The following is a 25,603-nucleotide window of genomic DNA, read 5'->3' as shown; positions in this document are numbered from 1 at the left end:
GGAAAGAGAAAACCTTCTAGCTGTTGGACATTCGTGCCTATCAAATCTTCCTATAAGGATCTTTAGAAACATCTAGTTAATAACATTCTGAGTAATTACCACATGTTGACTCAGGGTTTTCTCTTTTTGTAATTTTAGATTCTTTCTTTGGGGTAGCTTTGAGGCTTTAGGGCTGAGAAATTTTCTCACTGTAACTTCAGTAGCCTTTGCTTGTTCTTTTGGATTAGTGCTTATCTACTTTGGTTTTTCTGTTAATCTAGTTCCATCTGTTTCCCATGATCTAGAATTCCACACATGTTCTAGTCCTCTGATGGTTCTGTTTCTTGTTTGTCAGTGTTACTATGGTTTTATTCCTATATATTTCTTTAGAGTTTGGGGCTGGAAAGGTGGTAACAGGGGTTATGTCTACCATCAAAACCCAATCAGACTTTTTATAAATTTATTATTTCAAGGTTTTTTTTTTTTCAGAATGTGCATATGCTCACCAGAGAAAGACAAAGATTGAGTGAAAGTGAGAAAGCACCCCTCATGGGGGATGGCTACGTTGCAGTCCCTTCTTTTCCACTTCTGCCCCCTTTCTGGATTTTATGTATGCATGCACATGTGTCTGGTGTGTTTTTTGGTCACTAGGTCTGGGACTCAAACTGCATAGTTCGCCATGTGGGATCCAGCTGCCTTAATCACCATGCTATCAGCTGGCCCACTCTTTGTTTTGCTCTAATGCCTTCTTCCCCCTATTACTGCTAAGTGTGACTCATTGCCCGTTCTGATTGTATATAGTATTTTTGTCCCTACTTTTTTTTTTTATAGCAGTTATTCCTTTGTAACATTCTTTAGAATTTTATTCACTTTATTCATTTTAGCTGTCTCTTACTTATTGAATTAGCGTCTGTACACCATACGTGATGGTGTCAAATTTTCACAGTTGTTTAAGCTCAAGTAGAGGAAAACTTATCTAATAGCAACACATGAAAATGAAATACTGTGTAGATTGTATATAGGATACATTCATAATGGCTTCCCACATAGGTTTTATGGAGTTGTTTGTCTCTGCAAGAACCCACTTGACGTATAAGTCAATTTCTCAACTCTGTGAATAAGCATCTTCCAAAGCATTGAATTACTGTAGTCTAGTTAGGTTAAGTTTTTAAGGATATCATGCTTCTAGTCTAAAAAGGACCAGTTCTGGTCTTTCTTGGAGAGGATACATTCTCTCTTATTTTCTAAGGATTTTTTCTTCACTGGAGTTATGTGTATTCTCTCTGCCTCCTCCCTTTTCTGAGGGCCTCAGTTTTATGTAGGAGTTAATGGTGACAGAAGCTGGAAAGTGTCAGTTCTTTACTTAGCTAAGTCATAGCACTTGTTCCTACTCTTTGAAAGATCTTATTTAATTAGGAAAATAGGAAACAGTTTCATTTTGTGTGCATCCATCAATATCTGAACTATTCAAACAATTGACTTTTATAATGTACAATATAATTAAGCTTTTAAAAGACCGTCTGATTATGCCTTGAGCTTCTTATATGAATGTTTGCCATTATATCTCCTGGAACATGTAAAATTATTGGAATTGACAAAAGTATACCAAAATATCAGAATTATTGAGGATGGGTCCAGTAGGTGGCATGAGGGTTGAGGTGCTGGTCTACCACATGCCCTACTGCCGTTCAAGTCCAGACTTGGTGTCTTACTTTCTTGTTTTCTCTCTTTCTATTTTTCTCTTTTTCTTTGGTCAAAATAAAAAAAAATAGATTAATAAAATTAAATAAAATAATTCCAAAAATATAAGAGTTATCAAGAATGTGTTTAAACAGATAGCAAGGATTGACAAAAATACCAAGAAAAGATATGAAGTAATACTTTTGTGTGAATTATATGGGTTTTGTTTTAGTTCTTTGATACTCTTTCTCTCTCTCTCTCTTTCTCTGTTGTATCTCTTAATTTTCCAAGCCACATCCTCAACCACCCACCTAAAAATGCTTAATTGTACATTGAATCTGGATATATAGGAGCATCAGTTACGTGCCTAGAATATAGGCCCTTATAGTAACTAGTGAGAAATAAGATCTTTCAAATATACTGAAAAGGACCTTTTGTAAGCTTTGATCTTTCATCTTATGCTATTCTTTCCTGCCCTCTCTCCCCATTCCAAATAACTTGGAGACAAGGAGAAAGCATTGATGAATATTAAGCAGGGAAGTGACATGGGATTTATGTTGTAAAGAGTCACTCTGGCCATCCTGGGGATGATGAATCTAAATGAAATGAAATAGAAGATGGAGAGACCAGCTATGAGATCATTACTATGTTGGACAAGACACCATGAGCAGAGACAATGGTAGTTGCTATAGATGGGTAGAAAGAGATCAGAGCAAGACTAAGGAACAGAATTTATAAAACGGAGTCACTGTAGATGCTAGGGTAAAGAAGAATCAGAAGTTAAGTGCACAATGATTCTTACAGGTATGTGTTAAAAATATTACAGTCCCCTCAAAAGGCATTGAGTTTAAGTGTCATTTTTTGGTCCTAGGAAGGAAAATGTACTTATAAAAGAACAGTTGTGCCATCATTTGGTCACATCACACCTTTTTTACCTGTAGGAATGAAAAGTTAAACTTTTTTGATCATTCTGTCTCTTGTTCTTCCCAAACCTGACCCTATGTTGTTCTACAGCCATTTTTCCTAACCCCATGTATTAACTCACAATTCTTACATTTAGTGAAGCTCTTCGATTTTTTTCTATCTCTCACAACAAATGTACTGATAATGTTTAGGGCTAATTGTATGCAATTTAATTTTCAGATTGTGGTAATCATTATTGTTGTTTTTATTTTCATGATCTCTTTCTCAGGCATCATCAGCTATAGTTGTTCAGCAAAATTATGCCCTTTGGGGTGATTTTCAATTTCCTCACTTTGAGAGGCATATTTTTGTGTCAGTCATGAAGAGTTCAGCTTTGGATTATTAAACACTTGAGCCCTGAGTTTCCACATTGGACCATTTAACACTTTACAGTTCCTTGTAAATGGAAAATGAACCCTTCTACATGCTGTTTGGGTGGTTTAGAAGACCTCATCTAATTTAGGATTGTATGGGCCTGTCCTCTAAACACATATTTTATCTCTTGATATACAAAGAGTCCTTCCATACAGGAGGTAAAACAGAGTTAGTTTCAGCACTCATGGGTGATTTATAGGAATAACCACGGGGCCTTTTTCCTGAGCTCTTTGCCTGGAGGAGCTTGCGCAAAAGAGTTTAGCTTTCCTAAGCACGAGGCATATTTAAACATGTGTCTGCTAGTTTGTGTCCGTAGAAGTGTGTCTCCTTTAAAGTAAGCAGATTGTATTGCTGCAGATGCTCTTACTGCTAGGGCCCCTGGAGAGTCAGCACTTGTTGATGTAATCAGCCCCCCTTCATCTCTAATAGCTGCTACTCTGTGAAGTGTGGAAATTGGCAGAGTTATAGAGTGTGAATTGATGGTCTTCTCTGTTCCAACCTTCCAGAAATGCATCTTCTGCAGACAACGGGTTAAGAAGGTCTCTGGAGCCTGCATCCAGTGTTCCTATGGCCGCTGCCCTGCCTCTTTCCATGTCACCTGTGCCCATGCTGCTGGGGTACTGATGGAACCTGACGATTGGCCTTATGTGGTGAACATCACATGCTTTCGACATAAGGTCAACTCAAATGTGGTAAGGTGTACTATCTGTTCTCAGATGCCAAGACTGCATCGGTTTATGTCCCAGGCCTAGCATGCTTTGCCCTAATGTTACTTATTGTTGACATGTCTAGACTGTGAGTTTCTTGAGGACAGCAATTGTACATTGTTATTTACTGAATATCTGCCCATGCTCCCTCAGTGTCTGGTGCATTCCAGATACAATAAATATTTATTGAGTTGAATGAGTAAATGAACAGATGAAAAAATACATTATACCTGTTAGTCTTGGATCTATACACAGGGCTAAATGTGGTGGTACAGATGTGCATGGCACATGTCTGAGGTCTTGGTGAGATCATTTCTGGGAAGGGAATCATGTGAGATTATGCAGTGAAAAATCTATGCTACTAAATGCTGTGGCCTTAGGGTTTTATTTAATCTCTTCTAGAAAAAACAAAAAGCAGCAACACAGCAAAGAGAGGGAGGATGGCAGGGACTTCTGGGGCTTTTCTTCCTGAGATGGAGTAGCTTGGGGTGGCATAGAGACCCTGGAAGGAGTGAGAATGATTTAAAAATGAAATAGACTTGTAGAAGAAAAGTATAGAAATCAATGTCTGCCTGCCTGCCTGCCTGCCTGCCTTCCTTCCTTCCTTCCTTCTTTTTTTTTTCGTGTGGGGGGAGGTTTTTGCTATAGGGTGCATGCATTTGCCAGAAAGACAGAGAGAAACAGAAAGCGAGAAATCACCCCCCAGGTGTATGGCCATACTGCAATCCCTTCTCCTCCATTCTCCTTTCAGGATCTTGGGCACGCACGCACACGTGCCCAGCATGAGTTTAAACCACTGGGCCCAGGACTTGAACCATGGTTGACTACATGAGAGTCCAGCAACATAGCCATTACACCAACTGCTGGTCCCGAGAGATCAGTTTCTTTTTAAATTTCTAGATAGCTCATGAGCTCACCAGAGAGAGGGAGAGAGAAAAAGAGAGAGGGGGGGGAGGGGAGGGAGGGAGGAAGGGAGAGGGAGAGAAAAGGAGAGAATGTTCCATAAGGCCATAAGGTTATGATCACAAAGCTGTCCTTTTTTGTCCATTTCTCCAGCTGGTCAGGATTTGGGGCCTGCACATACTATGCACATGGTATTTCAGGTCATCAGGGCTGGGATATGAACTGCATTTCGCCATGTGGAATCTTACACCTCATACCCAATACCTAACTGCTGAGCTGCAGGACCAGCCCAAAGAGATCAATTTAATTTAATTTAATTATTGAATGAACTTATTTATTTATTTTGCATTTTCATTTCATTCAAAAGTAAACTTAGTTCTGGGATGAATATTTGCAACCAAATAACATGTAACTTTAATTATAATTCAGTTTATTTGTCCTTGGTAAATAAAATTTTCCCTCTGTTTTAAATATTTAGATAAATTATGACAGTGTACGTATGCCTTTGTAAGCTTTCTAATTTGCCATAAGTGTTTCAACTCTAGAGGAGGTTCTGACAGTGCACAACTGCTCAGCTTTGCTAGCTTGCTGCTCTGTTATCCCTGGGGGACTTGGCCACAGGCTATCTGCAGCCTAACACGCTTGCCCTGTGTTGCTAATAACCCACTGTGAGCGACCTGCCCAGTCATAAGTGTTAGCTTATAGAGCCATGACCCACAACACAAGAACTCTCCCAGCTTTTTCTTTTTTTCTTTTTTTTGGAGAGGTTTTTGCTATAGGACGCGTGCACTTGCCAGACAGACAGAGAGAGACAGAGAGATAGAAAGCGAGAAATCACCCCCCAGGGGGGATTGCCATGCTGCAATCCCTTCTCCATTCTCCTCTCAGGATCTTGGGCACGAATGCACACGCACCCGGGCGTGAGTTTTAAGCCACTGGGTCTGGGACTCGAACCACGGTCAACTATGTGGGAGTCCAGTGACATAGCCATTACGCTAACTGCTGGTCCCTCCCAGGTTTTTGTAATGATTCCAGCTATTTCCACTGGTGCCTTGAGAGAGATTTGATGTTTGTGGGTTGGGACTCTCTGCAGATGTGTGTGAATGCACAAGTGTACAGAATGATGTCACCCACTGTCGTATCTATTTTAAAGTTAATTTTCATATTTTTCCATTGCCTTAGGTCTCAAGTTGCATATTTATTTTTGGCTATTCCTTAGTTTCTTAAGTTGATGTGTTGGTCCTTAGAACAGTTTTATGTACTTGGCAGAAAATACATTTTAGCAACTGAAAAAACAGTCGTAATGCATGACATTGTGCGGCACTTGACCATTAACAGTGAGATGTTGACAGCATTAGCTTGCCAGATGATCCTGTGAATGCAGTCTGAGATGGGCTCAAGCTTGTGACCTTTGGAGTCAGAGTAACTGGTGTTCACACTTTGATTCTGCTACTAACATGTGTGCAACCTTGTGCAAGTTCTTATTTCTGAGACTCAGCTTCCTCAAAATGGAATCCCACCTGCTGTTTTCATTTCGTAGAACGAAATACAAACTCAAAAAATGAGTTTTATTTCTACCACTTCCACTTCTGATGCTGCTACAATATTATGTGAATTATATTCACATGGGGGGTATTTTTCTTGTTTTACGGACAAGAAATCGGAGTTCAGAGAGGTTCAATTTCTTGCCCAAATAGTTAATGAGTGGCAGGTGCTGGAATGTAAATGCCTTTTCAGTCCATACTCTATTAATTTATTGCATTCCAAACCCCAAACCTCGAATGATACTAGAGGTGTTCCTCTGAAGCTTTACTTGGGATCACACGTTCTTACTTTAATATTCTAAAGCTCTGTGGTTACTCATGATTATATTGAAGTTGCTATTAAAGAGATCCAGGTGTTTAATCAGGATCTCATTTCTCTTAAATCTGATGTGTGGTTCAGTCAGGTTTAGGTTACTAATGTGTTTCATAAATGATGATGAGAAAGAAAGTATTTGACTTTGAGGTGATTTAGAAACTACTATCCCCTACAGATTCACTTTAAGCTTGGTAGACTTTGTAAAGAGAAGGAAAAACATGTAATTTATGACATTACATGTGGCAGCTTTTCCTTATGAGGGAAAAATTTTAGTGTTCAAAAATTGCCTTTGCTAAGTACTCTAGAGAGAAGCACCATGAACACTGGATTTCTGAAATATATTTCTGGTAGCTGTTAGTTATCTATTCTTCTTCAGCTGGACTACAAATATGAGTTCTTCCCCCAAAATGTTTGGGAACTAACCAGCAGGCTTACAGAATCAGGCAACTTTGGTTAAGAGCATTGCGAAAGTCTCTATTTTATTTAGTGCTCTTTCCTTTTCAATTGTAGGAAATGCTCAAATTGTGAGGCAGTTAAGGGAGCTGGGTCCCACATGGCCACCTGCAATTTGAATCCTGGCCTGGCAGATTGAAAAACGTGGTGTATTCATGTGCATGCTTGGCCGGAATCCCAAAAGGACAGAGAAATGTAGAAGAGAGAGTGGTTTGACTGTACCCCATTGAGGGGTCCTATTTCCCTTCTTCCCTCTCTCTCTTTCTCTTTGTCTCTCTCTGGTGAGTGCACATGCCCTCCAGCATTTAAAAAATAAAACAGAATATTAAAAAAAAAAGTGGGGGGGGGAGAATCCAAATTCTTGGAGGCATTTCTCTTCGTGTAAACTCTGAATGATAAGAGATATGCTTCTTAGAATAGGAATTACAATTTGTGTATGCTCTCAACCCTTATTTGATTCCTTTATTTTTCCGTTTGTCTCAATTATTGACTGTATGCATCCAAAAGGACTGTATTAAGGTAAATTCTACTATTCCACTAATGTCCTAAATTATTTAAAATATATCAGCTTATTTAGTGTTATTAATCTTTGAGTGCAAAATCATTCTAGGTAATGATTTAAAAATTCATGTGATCTATTCTATCAGGCAATAAGCATACTTTGTAATTTGAAAAGTCAATATTTGAGAAAAATAGGTAGCTTTCAAATTCTTAATGACTAGAGCAATATGTAACACAAAAATGCCTCAAATGATCTCTGTTGTTTACTCTAAATTTTAACATATATCTGTCAATGCTTTTGTCAAGGACTTGTTTGGGTGTTTAAAATGTAAGATCTCATTCTTGTGTGTGCATGAATGTGTTCAGATGTGTGCACATGTGTTTGTGTGTATGGCCATGTTGTGTGCTTTATGATCCTTTGCTGTGACCCAGTGTAATCTATTTCTTGACGGTATTTCAGAAGATTCCATTTGGTTATATTCCTGCCTGCTTATTGGAATGTCGTACAGGTATTTATAAGGAAAAGACAATATAATAAATAGTAAAATAGCTGTGAAAGTAGGAGCCTTGAAAATATAGTGCTTTTCCAAAGCAGACAATTACTGTGCATAAACTATGTACTTCCTTGAAAATAAAGCCACCACAAGAATCATCTCTTCACACCTGAGTAAACCAGATAGGTGCCCCATAGAAGGGGAAGAAAGAAAGGAAGGAAGGAAGGGAGGGAGGGAGGGAGGAAGGGAAGGAAAGAGACAGAAAGAAAATCTTGGAAATAAATACACCTGTTTACCTTTTAATTTTTCAGCCCAACTTCATTCATTCTTCCTGATCCGATCTCATTTATATACTTGCTTCAAGCATATGTATTTTTTTTATGAGATAATGATGGTAAACATTTATTCAGCCCTTTATTATGATGGACTGTGCTTTTTTTTTTTTTTTTTTTTTTTTTGTGTGGTTTTTTTTTTTTTACAAACAACTGAACCCTATCTGAGATCACAGCATGAAGTTCCTTTACTTTGTAGAATAATAGAATAATAAACTTCAGATGTTCATTGAACACCCATGTGATTTTTCATATTTCAATGTAGGAAAGAAATTGTCTGTGAGAAGTAGAAATTCATTGTCTGAATAATTTTTCTAAAGCCAAGAGCAAACTTGGCAAGCACAAATGAGTTGAATGTTAAAATAGTGCTATGAAGGATAAAGAAAAATAAAATAACATCAGTATGCAAATAATAAATCCATAATCACAGACCATTCTAGGAATTTTAAAGGGTTAATGGACATAAACTTTTCCTTCAGAATTTTTTTTTTGAGAGGTTTTTGTTGTAGGGTGTGTGCGCTCGCCAGAGAGACAGAAAGCGAGAAATCTCTCCCCAGGGGGGATGACCATGTCACAATCCCTTCTCCTTCATTCTCCCCTTGGGATCTTGGGCAAGCATGCACACGTGCCCAGCATGGTTTAAGCCACTGGGTCCGGGACTTGAACCATGGTCAACTACATGGAAGTCCAGCGACATAGCCATTACACTAACTGCTGGTCCAGATAGACTGTGTTTTAAAGGCTTCATAGATATTATTCACTCAATCTTCAAAGCCCCATTTGTGAATAGAAGCCATTATGGTCCTACTTCTTTTTAACAGATGAATAAACTGAAGCAGAGTTTAATTTTATACAACTTGCTATATATTATTGCAGATAATAAGTGGAAGAGCCAAGATTCAAAACCAGGCAGTCTGACTCAGAGTCCAGGTTCTTAGCTGCTATACACTGCTACCATAATGAGATAGGCTAAATAAAGATATGAATAAAGTGTTTTGGGAGCCCACAGATGGAAGCCATTAATTCTATCAAGGGCATGGGGTAGAATTTGCAGAAGGGATAACATTTTTGTTAGTTCTAAAAGGAGAGTTGGAGTTTTCTGGTGAGATAGGAGTTGTGAAGGTATTGTAAACAGAAGGGACAGCATGTATATGAAGGCCTAGTTTATCTGAAAAAGGTTGAACAGTTCAGTGAGACTGTGGCCTGGGACATGTTGGGGGTAATGGAGGAGTCAGGAAGAAATGATGAGATGAAGATGAAGCAGGAGGAGTAAGCTGGGTAAGCTATGTCAGCTTTTATGCGTAGTAGAACTGTCTTTTTATATGTCCATGAAGTAAAACAAAACAAAACCTCTCCCTCCTTCAATTTAGGGAATTGAATGTGGTTAAGTAATGATCCAGTTTTTAGAGATGAGGTGAGGGGCAGGAAGGTGTAGATGCGCCATGGTGAGGAGAAGATTATTTGGAGGAAGCCTCCTAGGAGCATGGCCCACAGATACATATCCCTTGGTTGGGGCATTCTCATCACCTAATAGCTATTTCATATATGTATACATGTGCGCCCACACGTGGACAAGGGATAGTGCTGAGACCATGCAGAATAGTGTGAGACCAGGCAGGTCTTACCCAGACCCAACTCTTTATGCCGTTGTGTTATACAAATTTGAGGGAGTTCTACTTGGTGCTGTGGCAGAGAGCTGACTGCAGGAAGTGGGACGGTATTTGGAGGCCAGTCTTGAGGCCAAATGGAAGCTGGATTACAGAGTAGAATGGGCTGAGTAGATGCAGAAAGCTAATGTTCCCATAAAGATAGAAGGGAAAGGAGATCTGGCTTTTCACTGTGGCCAGTTCTTGGAATAAGTCTCTTTATTCTGGAGATATTTGGAGGTAGACTTATAGCCTTGGTAAACCAATTGTAGTGGGGAAGAGAGAAAAAAGACTATAAGAGGCAGCCAGGGACCAGCAGTTAGTGTAATGGCTATGTCGCTGGACTCCCACGTAGTCGACTGCAGTTCGAGTCCCGGATGTGGTAGCTTAAAACTCAAAGCTGGGCGCGTGTACGTGTGTGCCCAAGATCCCGAGAGGAGAATGGAGGAGAAGGGATTGCGGCGTGGCCATCCCCCCTGGGGGGTGATTTCTTGCTTTCTGTCTCTCTGTCTGGCGAGCGCACACCCCCTATAGCAAAAACCTCTCCGGAAAAAAAAAAAAAAAAAAAAAAGAGGCAGCCAGTTGACTGAGAACTAATTACAGCTAAGGCTTTTGCCTGCTTTCAGGATGGCCTTCTAATATCTGTACGTTTGCCTTGGCCCCAGTGGGGTTGATAAATCAAATGCAGCTATGGATTGAACCCATCTGTTCTATTTCCTTTTTATTTTCTCTCCTTTAGTCTAGAGCTCAATTTCATGGCTCAATTCTATCCCCTTTTAATTTCTCTTCTATTCTTTTCATAAACAGAATTAGAATTTAGCTAACCCTCACCTAATGGTGATCTGAATGGTGTCATTTCCACAAACTCCATCCTTATCTGCCAGATTCTGGGTGTCTTGCTAATGATGGAATTGTTTGGTTTGTTTTCTCTTTAACAATTTGGATATGGCCGACTAACATTCTGTTCAATAGTTTGCTATGTCTAACTGTACTCTTTTGTCTCATACTTGTGCATAATTATCTGGCATTTGTGTGAGGTTTGTTTCTTCTACAAAAGTTTTCTTCCCAAATGGCCTATTGAATTTACTTGGATGTTATTGAAAAAGAGAATTCTGACCAAAGGAAAGATATGGAGTAAAGAATTCTTAGCAAGAGAAAAACCCCAAAATACCAAAAACCTACTGTGACTCATACCTGAATGTGATCCATATTCCTAAATCTAGCAAAAAGCAAAAACAAAAACAAACTCATGCCTTCTCTATGAGTAGAAATTTTTTGTTGAAATCTCAGTCCACTTATCCCAAATAATAGAAGGTTAAGGTCAGATTTGCATGGGAAGAGAAATATTTAGCATAGGCCCTTTAGAATATTTACATTTGGAACCATTTTTTCACCTTGTTCATTTTATCAGACAAAACTAGTGGAGACAGGGCTAATTAAATATATCTCATTAAAAATGTTTGCACTCTATTTTGTATCCCTGTTCTCTTACTGGTGTTTCTTTAGCCATTTCTTCAGGAAAGACTGGGTCAATAGGTGTAAGCCACCCCCTCACCCCATGTTTTGTGTCTGTAGAACAAGGGCTTCAAGGAGATCTGCGGCAAATCCCCATGCCTTGAGTTTAGTTTCCTTTGGGAATTCTAGTTTTTGTTACCTTCCTAGCTAGTTTCCTTAGGGAGGAGCTGGAGTCTCACTTCGGGCCACCTTACCTTCTGCTGGGCAGGCTGGGTAGTTTTGGATCTGCATGTGGGGTGTGGAGGAAAAGTTCTACTGACACATTCCCTAAAGCAACCTCATGGTCAGTCTCAGGTTTGAGGCTCTTCTGCCTCTATTGAGCCACCTTCAGCTTACCATTTTGTCCTTCCCCTTTTTCCAGATCCCTTTCAACTTGGTGACAGTTGTCATGCCAGTCCTAGTTTTGGCTCCCACTGTAGCAAGTGGTTCCAGACCCACTTCTGATACTAAGTAAAGTGTTTCCATGGGTTTTTGATTTTTGAAAAGAGAGAACAGATACCCACACAGGACAGAGCAGAGGCCGAATACATTGGTGTGGTGTTTTTCTTGTCCATCACCCAGTAGTGGAGCTATGTAGTTGCAACACTGTCTACATGGAATTGTCTGTTGCTGGATCTGAAAGCAAACCATGTTTTGATAACATACAGTTATCCTTTGTATAGAGTTTACATTTTAATTCTGAAAGAATTTACTTGTAACAGTCTGGGCCTTTTCATTTAAAGAGAGTTTTGTGAGCATTTGACTCTTGAATCAGACTCAGGGTTAGCAAACTACATCCTTACCTCAGGCAGAAAGCAGAGCCTGTTCCCAAGTTATTGAGGATAATATCTTCGCCTTGGGAGAACAGCTTGTCCTCAAACTCTGATTTTTTTTTCCCCCCCTTTAATCTGGCGGGGTATTTCTCAGAAGCATCCAAATGTATTTTTTTTTTTAAGAGGCTTCTTTTGCCACAGGGCACATGCACTCACTGAAGAGAGACAGAGACAGTGAGAGGGTAAGTGAGAAATCATCCCCCGCTCTGTGGAGGATAGCCACATTCCCTTTTCCTCCATCTCCTCCCGGGATCTTGGACATGCACACACACGAGCCTGGTGTGAGTTTGAACTCACCGGGTCCAGGACTCAATCTGTAGTCAAGCATGTGGGAGTCCAGCAATGTAACCAATAGGCCCTTTGCTGGCTTCCAGATGCACTTTTAAAATGTGAGTGCATGCATTATGTGGGACAGCTTATTTATTTTTAAGCAAATAGACAATGCTTCCTGCCAAGGGGCCTGAAGAACCCCTGAAATAACTTGGATACTACCTTTTGGTCTGAAACTATAAGTGTTTTTCATCTGAGCATTGATAGTCACCTTCTGTGGATCCTTGATTGTCAGGAGATGTCTTATTTAACAGCCTCAGCTATCTGGAACACAACCTACACTGGAATTTAACAACTAATGATGAAACCAACCTAAGTATATGTCACAGAGTGATATATGCCTTCGTTCATAAAATGGGTCTCCAGACCTTAACTCAGAGCCTTCATGAAGTTTTTCTAGTCAAAATTGAAATATGTTCATTAGATTTAACATTTTAGAAAGTAAAAAAGCTGGGACATGCACATGAACCAACATCCGTAAGAAGGGCTGGGAAAGCATAATAAGCAAGGTGGTGTGCAGGAAAATAACTAACTTACAAGATCATGACAAGTGGATGAGGCCCTTGGAATCCCTTACGAGAGAAACACGTGTTTTGAGATTGTCGTCCTCCAGAACAGTAAGTCCTGTTCATGGTGATGGTGTAGCAATTTCCCTGAGAAGCAGAGTCTGAGGCGGAAAATTTATTAGGAAGTGTTCTTGTGTTCATCGTCTGGGGAAGGGAAGGGAGCATATTATGCAGAGGGAGAAGCCAGGGTGCAATGAGATCTCACCAAGGCCTCAGCTACCCTCGTAGGAAGCTCTGAAGCTGAGACTGCCTTTGGAGGGTAGGGCTTCTACTTCCTCATTCATCCTTCCTGGGATGCAGGCTGCCAAGGGAAACGGCATCCGCTTTGGTGGGGCACCAGCCTTCCCTAGCCATGGGCCATTTCCAGAGAGGGCTGGTGTTGAGGGATGCCATCAAGTTGTATTCTTAGAACCTGAGAAAATAAGTTTACCTGTCTTGAATGGTCTCTCAGGAGTACAGAACAGCCTCATCATACTCTACAAAAGAAGACAAGAAGTTTGAAATAATTTGGAAAGGTTGCTATAAAAACAACCGAACTCTAGAATGTGCTTATAAAAAAGAACCAATTTCTCAAGGATTTGATGAGTTCCTATTATTATAGTTTGACAGCTCTCAAAAATGTAGGAAGTTAACTTCAAGGAATTTTTTTCTCCGATTATTCTGGATACATGGAATGTCATTGTGTTGGAGAAGTTCAGGAGTTGCCAGCACTCAGGAGTAAGGTACAGTCAAAACAGTGTTGGAGCTGGCTCCCTAGCATGTTGGCTAAGGGCTGTGTGTTGGGAGCAGGATCCCATGTGGCTGATTATGATTGGAATCTCAGCCTCAGCGGATTGAAAAACCTGAACACATATGTGTGGATGGAGTTAGGATGGAGAAATGGAGGAGAAGGGATTGTGGTGAGACTATGCCCCATTGGGAGGTACTTCTCTCTCTCTGTCTCTGTCTCTCTCTCTTTCTATCTCTCTTGCACGCTAGCACTTGCACCCTTTGGCAAAAAAACACAACAAAAATAGTAGGGAGGGGGCTAGCAGATGGTAAAGTAGTTAAGAAACTGGATCCCACATGGTCAACTGTGCAGATCAAGCCCTGGACCTGACAGGTTGAAAAACAAGCTGGATGCATGTACATGCATGTGTGCCCAAAATCCTGAGAAGAAAATGGAGAAGAGATTGTCGTGTGGCCATCCCTTCTGGGAGGTGAGCTCTCACTTTCCCTCTCTCTGTCTCTCTCTGACAGCATGTGCCCTGTGGCAAAATCTAAACAGCAAAACAAAAACATTAAGAACAGTCTTAGTGTCAGGCAGTCCTGTGTTCCGACTCCTGCTTAGCCACTTCACTGCTTATTACTCTGAACCACACCAATATCTCATAGAGAAAATTACCCAAATCTTGAAATCCTGATATTTTGGTGTGAGGTCAGATGATCCATACTAGGACTGACATGAAATTGCTGTTTCTTAGGCTAAAATTGCTTGAATATCAGCAATTTCTTATTACTCAATACAAAACATATTCAAAGAAGAGAAGCTGCTGGCGTAATATTCTTTAAGTTCAGTTTTCTGGAAAGAGATGTTTAAAAATTAACTTGACTGAAGGGAATAAACAGCCTGGTTATAAATAAAGTAATCACAGCAATATATCAGCATTTCCATAATGTATTTTTCATATCCTACAATAAAAACTTGTTAAATAGTGGTGCCTTGGTATTTCAGAAGGAAAATAGAAAGCCATTAACTCGATTGCTGTGTAACAAAATGGAACTTTTATAGAACTTGTTTTTATCTCTTTCAAAATACGGTTTTAGTTTTATATGGGAATATGGGATAATGTGACTTCACAGGAAAGATACTTGCCTAAACTTTTTATTGGCCTTGCAAAACTACAAATTAACCCTTTATGGATTTTTTTTTTTTAATCAAGAAGAAAAAAAAATCCTATCTTAGCACAGGTGTTTTTTGTTTTTGTTTTTGTTTTTGTTTTTTACCATCAAAGCAGACTCAGCAGAATCTCCAAGAGGAACTTGCCTGGGTGGTGGTTTCTACTCAGCTCTGTCATTTTCACCTGAAGTACACTGTGGATCCAGGAGGCTGGTTAGCAGGTCTAGGGGTCCACTGTGCTGCCAACTGCATTGAGAAATACTTAACATAGGCCACTTGATACTGGGCAAACTTAGGAACCAACTTCCTGAGGAAAATCAAGTCTTCCACTCCTAGGGCCACTCATCTGGTTGTATTTTTAGCATAGGTAAGGTGCATGTTAGAACTCTTGCAAACTTTTTTACAGAATTACTATTGCTCAGTTCTCAGGACATGTTGAGCTTTTCAGCAGTATATATTCTTTAAAAAAATAATTAAAGCACATAGAATTGTCTGATAGCTTGTTAAGAAAATTAAGTAGTGACACTAATCCCATATTTTAAGATTGGTGTTAGAGTCAAGTACCATGGATTCAATAGGAAAATATAAATGGAAAATGTCAACAGAAACATAGCAACAAAGGATATTTGACATTTCAACATCTTATAAAGCATAAGAGGCAGGATTTCCAATTCCTTCATGTAGAAAACAGTAATTAGATGCCATAGTCATAATGAAATCCATAGATACTGACAAAATGTAATGAAAGTATAATTTTAAGACTATTAACTGCAAGCAATAGAAAGGCAATTTAATGAGATAACTTCTCACATTTCTATCTGAAAGACTATTCTCTGGGTCTACATTATATGCCTGCTTTCAATAAACTTGCTGCATGAAAATCAGGATTACCTCAAAAGGCTTCTTGAAGCCTCTTGGTAGGAAGCTTGTTAGCCTTGGGGATGCCCCAATTTCTTAGTCCTGACCTTCCATGGAATATTGGAGATATTGACACCACCTTGAGCTCAGACACATTTCTCTCAGTGAATTCTTTCCTTTCCGAGCAAAATTGGCAGTTTCTTGACATTCCTTCTCAGAAGTCAGATTGTTCTCATCATGAGGTATCAAACATCTTCTCTTTTCTTCTTTTCCCATGGTCGGTGTACTCAATCAGTGAGATTATGAAGTATTATCTGAAGAAACCTAAGAAATTCCCATTTTGACTTTTTTTTTTTTCCCCCAGTGAACCATGATATTCATTTTTCTCTCAATGATTTGCTGAGTGGGCCTTGCGCTCAGAAACTGTTGCTTGGTGCTTGAGCCAGGGAAAAGTGAAACCCTTGTCTTTGTGGGTACCAGATACTTTACTGAGTTGTTTTCCATTTTGTTTGTGTCACTCCTTGAGTACCAGATAGGCCTTTTAGTAAAGCCTTCTCTATACATTTCTTGGGAATTAGAAGACAGCATCAAATTTGCAAACCCGTAGGTTCAACAATTTTTAACTATACCTAAAATCTGCTATTATTTATATCTTCATGGCATCCAGTATTCTTACTGGATATTGAGGGAGTTGCTTTCACTGAGTTTCTTTGGGCTATAGAGATTTTTTTTTTTTTTTTTTTTGATGGAGAGCAAGGCTGTTGGCATTGGACTGGGAAGGAAGGGTACTGTCCTGGCCTCTATGGTCTTTCCCTGTCCCTTCCTGTCCTCACACTAACAAAGCACTACTTGTTTCAAGCGCAAGGTGATAGATACATAGACTCAATTAGCAAGACAAACTGACAGCAGATATTAACTTGCTTGATTACTAATGGACTTTGAAGACTGAGGGGGTGACCGCTTTGATGAACATTGGGCAGATAGGCAAAGTCCTCACTACTCCTGCCATGGTTGTAATGGGCAATAGAAAGGTTTTGGCTAATTCACTTCCACTGTTTCCTTGGTTCTTTCTCCCGAAATCCAAAGAAACCCAGGAAATTCACATACTCTCTCCTCATTTAAGCAGTATGTCTTTATAAACACAAGTGCTTCTTCTCCCTTTATTTGATCAAGGTGACTGCCCTTCTTTGTTGGGGGCAGTATATCAATGTAGAGCAAGTTTAAAGAAGTAATAAGAATAACTAACATTTGTATAGTGTCTTTTAAGAGATTACCAGGTGCTTTCAGTCATATTGTCTCATTTGTTTTTTACAGTAACCTTGTGGGGTAGGTATTTTAGTCATACTCATTTTAGACATGATGGAATTAATCTTTTTTTTTTTTTTTCAGAGATTTTCACTGTAGGGCGCGTGCGCTCGCCAGACAGACAGAGAGAGACATAGAGACAGAAAGCGAGAAATCACCCCCCAGGGGGCATGGTCATGCCGCAATCCCTTCTCCTCCATTCTCCTCTTGGGATCTTGGGCACGCATGCACACGTGCCTGGCGTGAGTTTTAAGCCACCGGGTCCGGGACACGAACCGCGGTTGACTACGTGGGAGTCCAGCGACATAGCCATTACGCTAACTGCTGGTTCCCATGAAATTAATCTTCAGAGGAGTTCAATAGCCTTTGTACATTACAGAGCTTCCAGGTCTTCAGAATCCTAGCTCATGGCATTTCATTCAAATGTGCTGTTTTCAGTAGTCATTTTTCTAACTTGTGATTATGACTTGAATTAGCTTATATGGTTTTATTATTTACTTGCCCTTCTTTCTTAGTGGTACAGAAAGCTTCTTATGCTAAATATCAAGTCTGTTTTGCTACAAAAATTTTCACATCTATTTCAGATATTTTTCACCTATGTACCAACTATTATTGAGAGTCAAAAAAATCATTGTAGACTGGAGTACCATGTGGTGGTATACTGTGTCCATTGCTTCTCCCTATTGAAGACTGTCCTTTCAGAAATCATTTAAAATATATTGTTGTGGAGGGACTAGCAGTTAGCATAATGGCTATGTCTATGAACTCCCATGTAGTCGACTGCGGTTCGAGCCCCAGACCCGGTGGCTTAAATTCACGCCGGGAGCATGTGCGTGCATACCCAAGATCCTGAGAGGAGAATGGAGAAGGGATGGTGGGGGACCATCCCCCCGGGTAGTGATTTCTCACTTTCTGTCTGTCTCTCTGTCTTTCTGGTGAGTGCACGTGCCCTATAGCAACCACCATCCCCCCCCAAAAAAAAGATGTATCTATATCTAGATATATAGATACAGATGTAGTTGTATTATTTTTGAATAGATGCATTTTACTCTTACTTTCTCTAAATTGCAAGTCCTCCAACTTTGCTCTCTTATCTTTTTTTTCTTTAAGATTTCGTTGAGTGTTTTAGGTCCTTTGTATTTTTTAATACATTTTAGAATCAGCTTGTCACTTTCTAAACACACACACATACACACACCATTGTGAATGAGTGAGGTTGTGTTCAATCTGTGGGTCTCCCAGATTTTGCTATTGTCATCTAAGATGCCAGAAGAACTGAAATAAAAATGCCTAAGGCAGAACTTCCAGCAGCAGGCATCAGGGACTCGCGTGTTCTCTAGCAACTGATAAAATTGGACCTGACTCTGGCAGAAGATCCTGTTAGGTTTCAGCTCCACCGGGGGTGGGGGGGGCACTACCAGCTCTAGGAGTCCAATGAATGTGAACTCTTATCTCTTTGTGGTGTAAGTTGCTCACTGTTCAGAACAGATCACAGATGGGACCCACTGGAAGATTTTTACATCAGTACAGTGACATAGATACCCAGCTGCATCCAAGCTGGTTCTTCCTTCCCAGTCCTCTTCACTTAGCACGCAGTACTATTGCCTCTGTACTCTGAGGTAAGTTTGTGACTCAGACAATTAGATTTTCTCAGTATCTAATGCAGCTTGTTTGTTTTACCTCTCCAGACGTTAAAGCGAATAAGACTTTAAATCTGCTGGGAAACTGCTCACATCCCATTTCCCACTGCATTGTATGTTTGCAGTTAAAAACCCGTGAGAAATAAGTATACACGTGAACAAACAGACATGTAGAAAATTAAATACTTGTGACATTTTTATGAGTCCGCATGTGCATTTGTGCTCTAAGAGCAATTATTTTTTCATAAAGCCCCAAGGATTTAGTTTTTTCTGGGTGGAGGATTTTTACTTAGCTCTTGTAAATTCACAAAGAAAGCTTTCATTATTACTAGGCAAATTTAGATGGGTGACTTCTGCTAGCTATATAAATTTCATAAAAAATAATAGTTTATATTAATTTATCTAATCCTTATAGAAATTTTTGTGAGATCGATACCTTGAGAAACAATAATAATAATATCTCACAGGTGATTAATTCATAGGAATTAGAAATAACAAAGTTGAGAAGGTGAAAGTGTCATTAGATACAAATGGAAGTGTGCTGTACTGGTCCATTTCTGTTGGCGAGGCTACTTAGTTTCGTTTAATTTGTTCAGCCTTTCTGGCTTTCTTCTTTTTTTTTTTCACTTTTTATTTATTTATTTATTTTTGGAGAGGTTTTTGCTATAGGGCGCATGCGCTTGCCAGACAGACAGAGAGACATAGAGACAGAAAGCGAGAAATCACCCCCCAGGGGGGATGGTCACGCTGCAATCCCTTCTCCTCCATTCTCCTCTCGGGATCTTGGGCACGCACGCACACGCGCCCAGTGTGAGTTTTAAGCCACCGGGTCTGGGACTCAAACCACAGTCGACTACGTGGGAGTCCAGCGACATAGCCATTACGCTAACTGCTGGTTCCCAGCCTTTCTGGCTTTCTGAGCTGCTTTATACATCAGGGTTCACCACCCCTAGACTGTGGATCGTTCCCCCAGTATTTGCGTTGCTGCCTGGGCTCCGCCTCATGTCTGACCAGCAGCAGTATTGGGTTCCCATGAGAGCACAAACCCTACTGTTGTGTATTTTGTTGTGTATTGCAGTGTGATGGTGGTGGAAATAGGTGCATGGTGGATATGGTAGGCTTGGGTCATCCTTGGACTAATACCCCCCACACACACACACACACACACACACACACACACACACACACACACACACACCCCTACATTGTGGTCTGTGAAGGGATTGTCTTCCATGAGGCGGTCCCTGGCCAGGAAAGTTGGGGGCCACTACAGTACATATTATTTTTAGATTTACACCCTTTATTAACATAATTACATAGATGGGAAAACCCAGTTGGGGGGTTTCTCAAGATGACCTCTCTGACTGATTCATCTGAGCAGATGCTGGGTGATCCTACCTCAGGAAGCGAGCACAGGTCAGCCTTGCTGTGCTGAGAGCATGCCCATCTTGCTACAGTTAGGAATCCTCTGTCATTCTGTGAAATGGAACTCCTCTCTTCTGAGCTCTTGTATCGGTTAATTGCTCTGTGTTCTTTGTAAAAGCCACAATGGGAAGAAATTATATGAGTATATTATGTTCTCATATGAGCCCTATGAAACTGTGGTGCATAGTCCACTATCAGTATCTAAGTTAGAATCCTACTTCAGGGTCATTCACCAAAATATTGCTATTTAGCCTTCATAATGTAACCTTTCACAAGAGGGCCCCATTGTATTTCACCTCACTACTGTGTCCTTTTATTGATAGTATATACAAGCACCATTATGTGAATAGCATTGTTACCATTTTTACAAGGCAGTTTATAAGGTTGACTGCAGTGCCTTTAAATATTGCAGGTGATAAAATACCTTTTATGAGTTATTATCAAGAAAAAAATTGTTAGAGAATGAAAAAAAAAATCTTTTCTTTCACTAAGTTCTAGCATGAATTTAACAATTCTATCAATTTTGAGAATAGGCTTCAATTAGCATTTTTTATGATTCTGTCCACAACAGATGCCTTATTACCATTGTAACAGAGATTTCAAGATACTATTTACACTCATCACAACTATGAAATTAGCTTGTTAATAGTTATTAGACCTGCTCCTAATATTATATTTATTATTTTTATTTTAGAAAAGTCCATCTTAGGGAACAGCCTATGGCCTAATGGTTACATCACTGGACTCAAATGTAGTTAACTGCTGTTTGAGTCCTGGATGTGCAGGCTTCAAATTCACACTGGGTACATATGCGTGTGTGCCCAAGATCTCCAGAGGAGAATGGAAGAGAAGGGATTGTGGTGTGGCCATCCCCCCAGGGGAGGTGATTTTTCACTTTCTGTCTCTCTGTTTTTCTCTGTTCTCCAGTGAGTGCACATACCCCATAGCAAAAATCTCCCTTAAAAAAAAAGAAAAAAAATAAAAGGAAAAGAAAAGCCTATTTTAAAAATGTATTTGCTATAGGGTGTGTGTGCTTACCAGAGAGAGATGGTGGGGGTGGAGAATGAATGAAAAAGCACCTTCCTATGGAGGGGTGACTATGCCTCAGTCCCTTCTCTTCCATTCTCCTCTTGAGATTTTGGGTGTGTGCTCATGCAAACCCAGCCTGATTTTCAAGGTACTGTGTCTGGCACTCAAACTGTTCAGTTGACCATGTGAGATCTAGGCACCTTGTTCACCATGCCACCATCTGGCCCTCTATTATTTAAAAAAAAATTTTCTCTTGCCATAGGGCACACATGCTTACCTGAAAGAGACAGAGGAAGGCAGAGAGAGGGAAAAATTACCACCTCCCAGGGGAGGTGGCCATGCTGTAGTTCCTTCTCTTTCATTCTTCTTTCCAGATTTTAGGCATGAATACACACACGCTTTGCATGATTTTCAAGCCACTGGGTCCGGGACTCAAACCATGGTCAGCCATGTAGGAACCCTGCGCTTTAACCACTACACCATCAATCCTCATATTAAGTTTTAATGCATGTTAAAGACACACATATTACAAGCTTAATTTTAAGTATTATGTTAATATTAGTGGCTTTTCAAAATAATCTTGTGTTTTTATTTTATGTATTTAAAAACAGTGTTGTAAGGGACCACCAGATGGTGTGATTAAAGTACTGAGTTCCCCACAGAGCCAACCATATTTTGAGTCTTGGACCCAGCAGCTTGGAAATAATGGTGTGTGTGTGTACATGTCCAGGATCCTGAGAGGAGAAGGTGATTTTTTTCACTTACCCTTTTTCTGTCTCTCTCTGGTAAATGCATGTGCCTTATGGAAAAAAACTAAAAAAAAAAAAACAAAACCCTGTAAACACATGCACACACACACACACACACACACACACACAAATAATGCACATTGTGAGTAGGTGTTGGTGTGCTTCATAAGGTAGTAAAAAGTATCCATGATACAATGCTGCTCTCACATGACCTCTCTGATGTGTATGCACGAGGACTACTTGGCATTCTCAGGCCTAATTCAGAGCTTGTCTGTGTGTTTTCTTGTCCACGAGACCTCTCCTGCTCACATCTGAGGTCTCTTGCCTTATGGTCAGCTATATTTGCCTCTCCACTAATCTGTGAGTTATGTGAGAAAAGGAACTCTCATTCTTTCAGTTTTATCCTCTGCACCTAGGAATGTGCCTTACTTGTAATGGGTGTTTTGCAATTGCTTATTTAAATGCCTTTTTTTCCCCACCCTGTATCCATTCTTGCTTTGCTATTCTTCTTGTCTTTGATTGACAGCTGGTTCTTGTCTCTTTGGCCTGGAGTTCTCTGCTGTAGAATGCTCATCACTGAAGAACAGTGCTCTTTTCACTGTATGTTGTCAACACTGGCTTTGGATTTTGTAGAGTCTGCTTATTGGATGTTCGTATACCTTTGATGTGCCAGTCTGGATATAAGGAATATAATTTTCTTCTTCCAGTCACTATCATCGATGGTTAACTATATTTTCTCTGTAGTTTGCCCATTTATTTCCACATCAGTAGGATCCTAGGGAAGTTAGACAGCTTTGTTATATGGGCCTGTTTAATTCCTAACACCACAGCTCATTGAAGGCAACATGGAACAGAGGAGAGAAAAGTCTACATTTAAGGAGTTGGATCTTAAGGTTTCTGCCTTCCTTTTGGTAGCTTAGTATGATGGTGAAATCAGGTATAGTCATAACTCCTAAAAAAAGACTTAATTAGTTGTTTTTTTCTTAATACAACCCCAATTCTGTGATTAAAATCTCCTTTTGATTGAAATAACATGCTGTAGAGATCTTATTATTTTTCTTTTTATTTTATCTTGTTATTTTTTTTCTCTGTTTTCAAAAACATTTCACCTATCAGGATTTTGGGCTTGCCAAGTGCATGGTCTCGGCATGTTGTTTTCAAACCTCTGAGGCCAGGAGTCAAGCCATGGCTAACCACGATCTGGTTCCCTTAACTACTAGACCACAGGCTGGCTCCAGTGGTGATTATTAAGAACAAAGTAGAGGTGCCTTTATGTGTTATATTACAATTGCCCCCAAATATAAACAATAGAGGTAAATCAGATGACATTTTATAACCAAATTTATATATCATTCTATTTTACAAAAGCATCATTCTGTCATGTCCTTCTTACATAATATTTTACCATTTTTATTAAACTGAAGCATAAATGTTGAAGATGGTTTTTTCTTACTGAATAGTTTGATGTCAGCTGTTGTTTTTTATTGCTTTAATTTGCTAGGTGGTCCATGTACGAGAGAGTGAGAGAGAGAGAGAGCGCGAGCGAGCATCTCCCGGGGTGGTGTCTTCTTGTTCATTCTCCTTTCTGAATTTTGGGCACACATGCATAAGCACTTGGCAAGAGCTGCTGAGTCCAGGACTCTACCCATGGAGTCAGCCATGTGGGATCCATGTGGAATACAGAGCCTTAACCATCCCACCACTGGCTGACCTGGTGTCAGGTGTTTTTTAGCATTTCAAATAGTTCTAAATGTACATGGATTGGTTACTATTTAAGAGATTTAGAAAAATGGTAAGGACTCTTCTCTTATGAGGGGACCTCAAAAGGTTCAAAGAAAAATGGAGTAAATTTATGCATGTATTTTGATACAAAACATTTTAAAAATTCATATATAGTTTTTTCATAATATATATTTTCATGACTATTTTTAAGGTTTTAGCACATAGGGCCTATGTGCTTGCTGAAGAGACACAGAGAGAGGGAAAGTGAGAAATTACTCCCCCCTTGGGGGACCTCGCCACAGTCCCTTCTCCTCTAGTCTCCTCTTATTTGGGGCATATACACCTATGCATCAGTGTGATTCCCAAACTGCCAGATCCAGGATTTGAACCAAGGCTGGCTCTGTGGGAGTCCAATACCTTACCTACCATTATACCTGTTTGCCTCTCCATGAACTTTTTGAAGATCTCCTTGTACATAGTATTTTGAATAAATCTCTAAGCAGTGAAAAATAGAGAGGTACGTAACGTAAGGAGGCAAAAATAAATAAATAAAATCTCACTACCCAGAGTTATACATTGCTAATATTTTAGTATATTTTTCTCAGTCTACCTCTCACCAGCTCCGAGATTTTGAGTTTATACTGTAGTTACTGCATCTTTTACCTGCAAGAACAACTACCTTGCAGAGTTTCTGGGAGAATTTAATTAACTCATGTGTATGGACATGGGTTGAAAACTGTAGAGGGGTCATTGTTTCTCAGGAACCTTTTATGTTTTTGTGGAGTTTCTATAATATTTTCATACTTAAATTTTTGTCACATTCCCAGCATTTCTACCTGCCTCTACCAGTTCTTTAAATAACGTGTGTGTGTGTGTGTGTGTGTGTGTGTATTTAAGCCACTGTCTGTTTCTGCTTAGTTTGTGTTAAGGAAAATTCGATTTTCACCACCTTAGCTTACACATCTTAGTGTCAAAATACCATAGCCATTTCTTTAATCTGATGGAGTCCCTTGCCTAACGTGTCTTCTCTGATCAAAAATGACATTCTTAATATCAGTAGATTCTTAGGCTTTTCTGACAGGAAATACTTTTGAGGATATATGTAATCAGTTATGGGGTATGCTTGTCAATAAATTTTTCTTGCAAAAATAAGTCAGAAATCCTATCAAAATAGCATTATGAAAGAATCTATTTTCTTATTGCTCTCCTTGAAATGGTCATGCTTGAAGCTTATGAGAATTTTTATTTAGATGAAGGTTGTGTATTTGATTTGTGTGTTGGCCATTCTTCTAATCAGTCAGTCTGCATAAATTTCAGGTCCTACACAAGAAGACAATGGTCATGATCTGGAGCCAGCTTTTTCCATATCAGGCTCATGTTACCTTTCATTTCCCTTGACAAGCCTCTTCTACTTTTCAGTTCCTGTGTATTTCACCTTAAACTTTCTTTACATCCTTCAACTACCTGTACTTGCCCACATGGCTCTAGAAAGAAGAACATGTTTTAAAACTCCCCTTTGCTTTTCTTTCCCCTTTTCTAAACAGTGAATGAAAGTAATCACTCCTTTTCCATTTTAAAGATGTGTCTATATCTGTATCCTCATAGTTCGTTCATCATTCACTGATTCAGCCACCCACCACCCACTCACCCATCTATGGTTCAACTGGCAGCAACATTGTCATAGACATTGTCTTGGCCACTGCAGATAAAAAGATTAGCCTTAGCACTGACTTATGGACTTTGTCCTATTGTAAGAAGGAGAGTAGTCGAAAGGGTCATGTGATCAGGGCCTTAAAAGACTTGTAAACAAAGGCATTGGGAGCCCTGGGAATGGGAGCAGGAGACCACGTTATGTCTTCCTTCCTAGAGACCAAGGCCAC

At 39.7% G+C, this 25,603-nt stretch overlaps 1 protein-coding gene across 3 annotated transcripts in view; it reads left to right on the top strand.

Annotated features, from left to right (window-relative positions):
• KDM4C (lysine demethylase 4C) overlaps positions 1-25,603 on the top strand; it is a 452,171-nt gene that overhangs the window by 361,678 nt on the left and 64,890 nt on the right. For all 3 annotated transcript variants that reach the window (XM_014586260.2, XM_027770291.1, XM_006144466.3), the window contains one exon: positions 3,504-3,689. In XM_014586260.2, coding sequence (XP_014441746.1) covers positions 3,504-3,689 — 186 coding nt within the window. The remainder of the gene's footprint in view (positions 1-3,503; positions 3,690-25,603) is intronic.

This window comes from Tupaia chinensis, unplaced genomic scaffold (assembly GCF_000334495.1).
Source record: "Tupaia chinensis unplaced genomic scaffold, TupChi_1.0 Scaffold000121_1, whole genome shotgun sequence".
Lineage (NCBI taxonomy): Eukaryota > Metazoa > Chordata > Mammalia > Scandentia > Tupaiidae > Tupaia > Tupaia belangeri.
The sequence above is the reverse complement of the archived record's forward strand: the minus strand, read 5'-3'. Positions and strand labels throughout refer to the sequence as shown.